This window comes from Marmota flaviventris, chromosome 10 (assembly GCF_047511675.1).
Source record: "Marmota flaviventris isolate mMarFla1 chromosome 10, mMarFla1.hap1, whole genome shotgun sequence".
Taxonomy (NCBI): Eukaryota; Metazoa; Chordata; class Mammalia; order Rodentia; family Sciuridae; genus Marmota; species Marmota flaviventris.
Genome location: NC_092507.1, coordinates 120839679 through 120850216, shown reverse-complemented (window position 1 = coordinate 120850216; position 10538 = coordinate 120839679). Strand labels below are relative to the sequence as shown.

The following is a 10538-nucleotide window of genomic DNA, read 5'->3' as shown; positions in this document are numbered from 1 at the left end:
GATGGCCTCCAAGAAACATATGATTATTTCCACATTAAGCCACTCAACTAGCCTCGCCCTTGTTAAGAATTAGCATCTTCCAGAGGACAGGACTGTTTCCTCCTCCAACATCCCCAGAGCCCTTTTCTTCACATTCTTTCAGCCGATGCCACCCACCCTCCCTATAAACCCCAGATCTGAGTACAAAGGTTACTGTCAAGGTTAAAGTTCAGGTGACTGACAGCAAATGCCCAGGAAAAAAAAAAAAAAACAGGTCACATTGGTAGTTTCATCACAAAAGCTGAGCCAACAGGTGGATGCAGCAACTGGGTGAATCATGCCTGACAGGTAAGAGAGGAAGACAGGGCAGCCCCAAAGATCCCATTTCCTTGAGGCAGGGCACGTTCCCTGCATAAAAAGCCAGTTGGTGGAGGGCACCGCCTCAGATCCTGCTGACCATACTGCCTGTTCTTCTCTGCACACCCCAGGTGAGTCTCTTGGAATTTTTGATCATTCTCTCTAGGCATTTGATTTGATTGAACTACGTTGACATTTCTGATGTCTTCTCTCTGCCCTCTACTGAAAGCTGATCATGGTCATGCAGTCTGTCCAGCTGAATTACAGACTCCAGCCAGAGCTTTGTTTTAAAAGTGATCATGATTTGGACTTGAAGGGACCTTAGTGTCATTGGTTCTGCCCCATCTGATCTCCATGTGTTAGTAAGAAGGGGATTAACAGGTCCAAGGACCGAGTAGAGTAGCACATTAAAAACTGGAACCGGGTCTACAGCACCTTGGTTGGCATAATTCTTTCTTTAGTCATCATTTTAATACCTCGGATCTTTATTCTCTCAATAAATATTTTCATTATCAGAATTGCATTTTACTCATTTAAAAATGTTGTTATAACAGTTGATTTTTAAAATTCAGCTTTAACAGTGTATAAATTACATAAAATATGAATTCACCAATTTTAAATGTGTAATTCAAGCTCTTTCCCAAAGTGATTGCATCATTTTACCTTCTCACCAGCAATGTATGAAAATTTAATTCCTCCACAGTCTTGTTATCATATGGTGTTAGTAACCAAAATTAAAATATCAACAAATATTTTTAAAAACTTATTATATTTGGCATTTAGGCTGCTAAAAAATAATTGAGGCAACAGGGAATTCACTTCATAAACTACATTTTATTCAGGAGAATAAGAACTAAAGCCCAAGCAGGAAGTTATCAGTGTCTGTTGATGAGGGCCAAGTGCTATAACAGTTGGAGGAAATAGAAATTTCTGGAGGGCTTGCTCTAGAAAATTCCCCAGAAGTCCATCGGAGGTGATGTGCAGTGGTGGTGTAGTATTTGAAAGCACTTGAGGCAGAAGTGCCTGGGAGCCAAGAGACAAGTGTGATCATGTGGCGTTCAGGAGAGGTCAGAGTGGCCCTAAAGGTGGCGAGCCATTCTAATTATGAGTAGGTGGGTTGGCTTTGTCTCTCTCTGACAACGTCACATTTCTGAGTCTCACTCTGCCGGCGGAGCCTCTGCTGAGCTGGGCTGTGCGGCTAATGAGCTTTAAGGTGTGCAGCGGGAAAGCCCAGCTCAGAGCTTTTGAGTCCCTCCTCCAAAGACTCAGAAACCACCCAAGTATTCTTTGTTGGGCAAAGAGAGAAAGCAGAACCTGTGCTTCTTAAGGGATGGTTTCTGAGTTATTTCCTGCTCTCATCTTCTGTTCTGTCTCCAGGCCCAGCCGTCACTGAAGCATGAGTTCCCAGCAGCAGAAGCAGCCCTGCGCCCCACCCCCTCAGCTGCACCAGCACCAGATGAAGCAGCCTTGCCAGCCTCCACCCCAGGAACCATGTGTCACCAAAACCAAGGAGCCCTGCCACCCCAAGGCGCCTGAGCCCTGCCACCCCAAGGCGCCTGAGCCCTGCCACCCCAAGGCGCCTGAGCCCTGCCACCCCAAGGCTCCTGAGCCATGTCACCCCAAGGTGCCAGAGCCCTGCCCCTCAACGGTCACTCCAGTGCCAGCTCAACTGAAGACAAAGCAGAAGTAACATGGTCACAGGCACGCCTCTGAGGAGCCCACCACCGGATGCTGAACCCCTTTCCCATCCTGGCTTTCAAGTTCCGCCCAGCGTATACGACGCGCTGTATCACCTAAGTCACAGTCCCTCTCTTATTTGCAACCCAAAGCATGGGCTAGGAAGCTTTCCTTCCTAAACTTCGGGGCATCTAAGCCTCTGAATTAGGCAGGGGGTGGGGGAGCTTGGCACCTGAGCTGGGTTTAGCGGCTCAGAATTTGTCTGAAGAGGGACTTAAGGGGAAAACAGGTGAACCAGTTCTGTCATTGTCCCCATTAAAGTCCCTTCATCCCTCTCCTGACTGTGTGCGTCATTGTCTGACTGCTCTTCTTTCCTTTTCCTCATGAAGTGGGAGCTGTGTATGGAAGCAGGAGGGGAGAGCGGGGCTTTGTTCAGAAGGCATCAATCCTGACGCTGGGCGCTGGGCGTGTGGGAGGTCCTCACCACTGAGCCTGAGGGAGGAACATTGTCCCATGCCACACAAAGGCTGCTGCTTTGGGCTCTCCCCCTGCTGCTCAGTGAGTCACACTGGAGTTCAGTTAGTACTTGTCCCAGCTGAGCCAGGGGTGCCTGTGCGCCAGGTGACAGGCACTCTCACCCCGAGTGCCCTACCTCCAAATCTGACTTCTTCAAACAACTCCTATTTATTTCAAGGAACTTGGTGGCTGTGTATGAGTCTGCTCCTCCTCGTTTATTTCTTCTGGGGAACCCAAAATTCCACTCTTGTTATCTCAGTCCATCCTCTCTGTTCTCTGAGTGCCCCTTCTGTGCCAGAAAGGGGATAAGGAGAACCCATGGTACCTTCCAGGGACACTACCGTCTCCTAGGGACATACTTCACTCCCCGCCGCCACCCCTCATTCAAACACCCACACAACCAGACCTGGCCTCCTCACAGAGCAACACGCAAAAGCTGGTCCACTGGAATCCCAAGGCAGAGACCTTTTGTACACATATTGTAGTGAAAACCACAGGAAATGGAGATTGTTAAGCCCACCCACATCTTCCTAGAGTATAAGGAGACAGGAAATGAAACAAAACAGACACTAACAGGGCATCAATATGTGTGTATATACTGGCATAAGATTGACACTTTTTTAATTTTTATTTTTAATTGATGCATAATAATTGTACATATTTATGGTATACAGTATGAGATGATTCAATGCATATGTGCAATATATAATGATCAAGTCAGGGTGATTAGAATTTCAACTTATGTTTTTTTTCATATTTGGGGACTTTGAACTCTCTCTTGCAGTTTATCCTAAAATATATAATTTCTAATGTAAACTATAGTCATCCTACTCTGTTATAGAACATTGGAACTTATGTTACTGGGGACAAAGCACATTGCCCCGTGGTGCTATAAAAAGAAACATATTTTCCCTAGATTGGAAAATTATCAGCATTTGGTAAAACTCAAGCCATGGAGATTCTTTTTCCCTGATTACATTCTTTAAAATTATACTGTTTGAAAAACATTTACTTAGAAGTCTTTTTACCCTATGTCTTCTTGCTTAAGTGATAAATGAGATTTACCATCACATCCAAGTGAGCATCTTCTAGTACCACAACCAATTAACCAAAAAAGCAAATAGTAGAAGGTCTGTTCTACAAAATGAAATTGACCAAGTCACACTACACACATGTATGAATATATCACAGCAAACTCCACCATTTTCTATATCTGTAAAGCATATCTATAAAGTACATCTATAAAGCACCAATTTAAAAAGCAGTGAATTGAAGGAAGACCAGTAGAGTAAAGGAAGAGGAACAGAGAGAGAGAGAAGGGGGAACAGAGAGGAAATACTGGGGGCTGAAATGAGCAAATTATACTCTTTGTGTGTTTGATTATGTCAGAACGAACCCCACTATTATGTATAACCATACATACTAATAAAAACATTTAACAATGTCTTCTGATTAAGCTATTTGTATTAGCCTAGGGTAGCTGCAGTAACAAACGGTCCCTGTTGCTGTTGCTCAGTTCAGTAGAAGTTGTTTATTCCTGGTGTCCAGGGTGGATTGGCAAGGTCTTTGCTCCAAACAATCATGAAGGGACCCAGGTTCCTTTCCTCATATGCTCTTGCAACTTCTGAATGCCTTATTTTCCTCTGAATTCAGGCACAAGAATAGGGAAATATACTAAATATGGAGAATGCATCCCTGCATTTATCCACTTGGAATCAAAAATGATATATGTCCTTTCTGTTCATAATGGCTTGGGTAGAACCTGGTCACACTGGCCCTATCTACCTTATCAAGTCCAGAAATACAGGTTACTGGTGTTCCCAAAGAGAAGAGGAAAACGTAAATGTCAGTGAGCCCGATAAGCTTCTGCCATAGTTCACACTTCTGGTCCTCAAATGTCTATTGACTCCTCTTGTCTCATAAGCAGAACACAATTCCCCAAGGGGGTGGCGGGGTGGGAACCAGATTCCAGCTAGACCAAAACATAAGGTCTCAGGGTGACGTGGAATTCCCTTCATCATGCCTTCCTAGAACAACTGAAGGCTCAGCAAACTACAAAACAAACAGGTGAAACAATTCTTCCTGTTGCCCAGTGCCGCAGTCTGGCTGGGCACAAAAACAAACCGGGAGGTCACAAGCCACTTGTAGGTTCAAACAGGAACGACTTTATTTATTTATTTATTTTAGGTTCAAACAGGAACTACTTTTATTGCCAGAACCCCATGGGAACACCACCGGAACTCAACCAAAACTCCACAAGAACCAACGGGAACTCCGCAAGAACTCAAAAGTAGCGGGCACCCGAGGTAGCAGGAGCCGCCTTATTGCCCGACAGCAGAGGTTTATATACACAACTGAATACACAGCTTGTTTCAATTTAGCATCATCCAGTTACAGCAATCAGTCATTATCTTAATAATTATACGCAGCTTAACTTAATTATCATCATCTTAATGGCTCGCTGGCGTTACTTCTCAACCACTCCTGGCAAAATGCCAGGCGCCATCTTGACTTGGTTGTGGCTCTCAACAACCCAGCATCCAACAGTGGTGTGGGCATGGACAATCTGACCAGAAACTACCACGTGCAAAGGAAAGTAAGAGGAGACAAATGGCAGTCACCGGACTTCTGTGTTCTGAAATCCACCTGGGCAGGCACAGGGAGGCCACCTTGTCCCCCAACACCAGCATTCCTGTGGTGGTTCCTTGTTAAGGTCTTGTTCTGCCTTTACCTGTCATCCCGGGACTATCGACTGGGCGCTCCTTGGTCAGTTCACCTGTGTGCTCACTTTACCTGTGGTCTTAAGGCTCTTGAGAACATGTTTCTGTTTGTGTGTGTGTTGGAGGATTGTTCTGTTTTGTTTGTTCTTTTGAGAATCCAGCCTCTGATTATTATGGGGATATCATTCCTCCAAAACTTAATAAACTTCTTCTAAACCAATAAACTGAGATGGTTTCTTCCAGTCAGTTCTATATGCCAGTAATTATATACCCAAATTTCTTTCCCAGACAAAATTCTTATGTTGTTTGGCTTACTTATGTTATTTCTTGTTTATTTGCTTTCTTTTCGTCACATCTTTCTTTCTCCACCACAGCTTCTTTGACACTATTTGGAAAAAATAAATTCATATAGGAAGGCATTAAACCTGAGTTTCCATGGCTTTTTGTTTCTCAAAATCATTCTGATTTTATCTCTTTCTATCCGGGGTCTAGGAGTAGTCATCTTTCTTAACACTGCAGATTTCTGGTTTTTCTCATTTCCTTTCATTTCTGCTTCCAAAGAGTCGATTTTTCTTTCTTTTTTACAAAATAGCTTTGCTGTGGATGGGGGTACATGCCTGTAATCCCAGCAGCTCTGGAGGCTGAGGCAAGAAGATTGCAAGTTCAAAGCCAGCCTCAGCCACTTAGCAGGGTCCTAAGCAACTTGGCAAGATCCTGTCTCTAAATAAAAATAAAAAGCAGGACTGGGGATGTGGCCCAGTGGTTAAGGACCCCTGGGTTTAATCCCCAGTTCTAAAAATAAAAAGCCATAATTCACACAATTATAAAAGTCATCCTTTTAAACTGAACATTCAGTAGTTTCTAGTTGATTCACAATATTGGACAATCATCACTAATATCTAATTCCAGAATACATTCATCCAAAAAGAAACTCTATATCCATGAAACTATATATCTTCTCTATCCTCTGCCCCTATACATTTGATTTTTATAGACATTTCAACTAACTGGTATCATACAATACGTGGCTTTTTGTGTCTGGCTTCTTTAACTTAGAATAATATTATAAAGATTGATCCATGTTGTAGCCATATCAGGATTTCATCTCTCTATTGATAAATAATATTCCAGTGCACACCTATGCCACATTTTATCTACTAACCAGCTGATATGCATTTGGGTTGTTTTCTTTTTTGTGTGGCTGGTATGAATTGTGATATAAATAATGCTGATATTAACTTTTGTGTGTAAGTTTTTTCAAAAATATATGCTGTCAATTCCCTTGGGCATATTCCTACGTGTAAAATTTCTGCATGACATGGTAATTCTTTGTTTCACTTTTGAGGAACTGCCAAAATGGTTTTCAAAGTGGCTGCACCATTTTCAACCACACTGCAGTGTTTAAGGATGCCAATTTCCCCACAATCTTGATGAGGCCAATTATTAGCTGGGGGGCAGGCACTGGAACTTAGAGGCATTTTATCCCTGAGCTACATCCCTTTTTCTTTCCTTCTTTTTTTTTTCTAATTTTGAGACAAGTTTGCCTTAGTTTCCCGAGGCTAGCCTCGAACTTGGGATCCTCCTGCCTCAGCACCCTGGGTGCGAGACCTGTTATTGTCTTTTATTATAGCTAACCTGGTGAATGTGAAGTAATACCTTATTATGGTTTTACATTTCCATTTATTTGATGATTAAAGATGGTAACTATCTTTTCATGGGCTTATTGTCCATTTGCCTGGCTTCTTCAGAGAAATAGCTATTGAAATTCTTTGCTTTTTGTAATTGTAATTGGGTTTTCACTTTTTACTGTGGAGTTAGATGTCTTTTATATACTCTGGATAACAGTCATTAGTCCAATGTATAAGCTAGAAATATTTTCCCATCTCTCTGTGTTACCTTTCACTCTCTTGATGGTATCCTTTGAGGCACAAAAGGGTTTTTTATTCTTTTTAGTTATATATGACAGTGGAATTATTACAACATATTATACATACATGGAGTGCAACTTCCCATTCTTCTGGTTATACATGATGTGGGATTACATTTGTTATATATTCATATATAAACATAGGAAAGTAATGTCCAATTCATTCTACTGTCTTTCCCATTCCCGCCCCTTCATTTCCCTTTGTCTAATCCAAACTACTCTATTCTTCCCCACCCACCCCACTTATTGTTTGTTAGCATCCCCATATCAGAAAGAACATTCAGCCTTTGTTTTTGGGGGGATTGGCTTATTTCACTTAGCATGATAGTCTCCAGTTCCATCCATTTTGCAGGCAAATGCCATAATTTCATTTCTCTTTATGGCCGAGTAATATTCCATTGTGTATATATACCACATTTTCTTTATCCATTCACCTGTTGAAGGGCACCTAGGCTGGTTCCATAGTTTAGCTTTTGTGAATTGAGCTGCTATAAACATTGATGTGGCAGTGTCACTGTAGTATGCTGACTTTCAATCTTTTGGGTATATACTGAGGAGTGGGGCAGCTGGGTCAAGTGGTGGTTCCATTCCAAGTTTTCTGAGGAATCTCCATACTGCTTTCCAGAGTGGTTGCACCAATTTGCAGTCCCACCAGAAATGTATGAGTGAACATTTTTCCTCACATCCTCACCATCAACATTTATTGTTGTTTGTATTGTTGATAATTGCCATTCTGACTGGAGTGAGATGAAATTTCAGTGTAGCTTTAATTTTCATTTCTCTAACTGCTAGAGATATTGAACATTCTTTCATATTTTTGTTGGCCAATTGTATTTCTTCGTCTGTGAAGTTTCTGTTTAATTCCTTTGCCCATTTATTTATTGGGTTATTTGGGGGGTATTGGTGTTACTTTTTTTTTAGTTCTTTGTATATTATATCCCATCTTTATCCCATTTTCTTCACATTCTTGATTGTTCACGGACATTTTTAATTTTGATAGTTTGTTATTTTTCTACTTTTGTTTCTTGAGCTTTCAATGTCATAACTAAGAAATCATTTCCTAACTCAAGGTCATAAAGATTTACACCTACATTGTTTAAAGAGTTTTTATATTTTTCACACCTATGTTTAGGTCTGTGGTCCATTTTGAATGAACTTTTGTATACAGTAGACATAGTGGTCCAATTTCATTTTGTTGCAGTGAATATCTAATTGTTCTAGCACCATCTGCTGAAAAGACTACTTTTCCCACTTAGTAGTTCTGGCATTCTTGTTGGAAATCAGTTGACCACTGACGTTGGGGATTGGTTTCTGGACTTCTCTTTTTCCTAGATTCACATTCCCTTGACTACTGTAGGTTGGTAGAGGGTTTCAAAATTGGAAGGTATGAATCTTCTATTCAGGGGTGTGTTTTCAAGACTGTTTTGCTACTGAGTTCCTTGCATTTCCACTTGAAATTTAGGACCAGCTTGTCAATGCCCATAAAAGAAAAAAAGGTACCTGGGATGTTGATGATAATTACATTAAGTCTATAGATCCATTTGGAGATTATTGCCATCTTAACAATATTAAGTCTTCCAATCCATGAACGCAAGATCTCTTTTCATTTATTGATGTCTTCTTTAACTCCTTTCAATATACATTTTAGTTTTTAGTGTACGAGTCTTAAGCTTCTCCTGTTAGTTTTATTCATATGTGTGTTATTATTTTGGTATCATTATAAAAGTATCACTATATATTACACTATTACTTTTATTTTCAAATTATTTATTACTTCTGTATAGAAATACAATTGATTTTACACATTCATCTTGTTTTCTGTGGTCTTGGTGAATGCATTTATTAGTTCTAATAGTGTGTATGTGTGTGTTTGTGTGTGTTCCTTGAGATTTTCTATATTCAAGATCATTCCACCTGTGAACAATGAGAGTATTATATTTTCTTTACAATTTGGATGCCTCTTATTATTTTTTTTCTTGCTGAATTGTCCCAGCTAGCACCTCTAGTCTAACATTCAAAAAAAAGTGATACGAATACACATCTTTGTTTTATTACTTATTCTATTGGGAAACAAACCAGTCTCTCATTATCAAGGATAAATTTGGCTTGGGCGTTTCATATATGGCCTTTATCAATTTGAGAAAGTTTTTTCTATTCCAGGTTGTTGAGTGTTTTTAATCTTCTTTATGTTAAATGAATTTGGTTAACTAGCATTTTGTTTGGGAGATTTTTCAACTACACTCTTAAGAGACACCGATGTGTAGTTATATTGCAATGTCATTGTCTGGTCTTGGAATGAGGGTAATATTGGTCACATGGAATGAGTTAGTAAAACTTTCCCTTCTATTTTTCAAATTATTTTTAATTATAATAAGATAAATATAGCATGGAATTTATCTTTTTAGCTATATCCACACGTAAAGATCAGTGGTAATTAGCCCTCTTTTACCGTGTTAAGAAAATTTGTGAATATTGATGTTAACTGTTCTTAAAATATTTGGTAGAATTTCACAGTAAAGTCACTGAGACTGGCCTTTTCTTCATGGTAATGTTTTTGTATTATTAATGTAATCTTTTTACTTGCTATAGATATTCAGGTTTTCTGTTTCTTTATAAGTCAATATTAATAGTTTGTGTCTCTCTGGTAATTTATCCATTTCATCTATACTATCTAATTTCTTGGTGCTCATAGTTGGTATTCAAATAATTTTGTCGGTATCCTTTTTATTTCTGTAAGGTCAGTAGAGATCCTGACTCAGGGCTGGTTTTGATAATCTGAGTCTTCTCTCTTTTTTCTTGATCTCTAGCTACAGGGCTGAAATTTTTGTTGATCTTTTCAGTTATTTTTCATTTCCTTGATTTCCCATTTTTATTTTATCCATTACTTCATTCATTTCCACTCTAGTCTTTATTATTTCCATAAAATTCTCCTTGCTTTGAGTTTAATTTGTTCTTCTGCATCTTAAAAGTTCTATGACATTATTGATTTGATGTGTTCTTTTTCAATGTAGACATTTACAATCATAAATAAGATTTCTCCCAGGCCTGCTTTATCTATACCCATAAGTTTTTACCTGGTGCATTACAATCATACATGATAGGGGGATTCACTGAGACATTCATACACACACATAACATAATTGGTCAATTTCATTCCCCAGTACCTCCCCTTTTTTGCCCCTCTCCTCCTCTCCCCTCTCCCCCACCCCCACTTCCTTCCTTTTTAGGGCCTGTAAACAAGTCTGGATGGCGCCTGGCATTTTGCCAGAGGGAGTGGTTTGAGAAGTAACACCAGCGAGCCATTAAGTGTGGAGATTCCTTATTGGTTGACTGCTGTATCTAGTTTATGTTAATTAAGATAA

At 40.0% G+C, this 10538-nt stretch overlaps 1 protein-coding gene across 1 annotated transcript; it reads left to right on the top strand.

Moving 5' to 3' along the window:
• Nucleotides 1-1732: 1732 nt before the first annotated feature.
• On the top strand, nucleotides 1733-2026 carry LOC114106675 (cornifin-B-like). Its single transcript, XM_071618805.1, has one exon. It carries the CDS (start codon nucleotides 1733-1735, stop codon nucleotides 2024-2026), a length of 294 nt encoding a protein of 97 aa, XP_071474906.1.
• Nucleotides 2027-10538: the final 8512 nt, after the last annotated feature.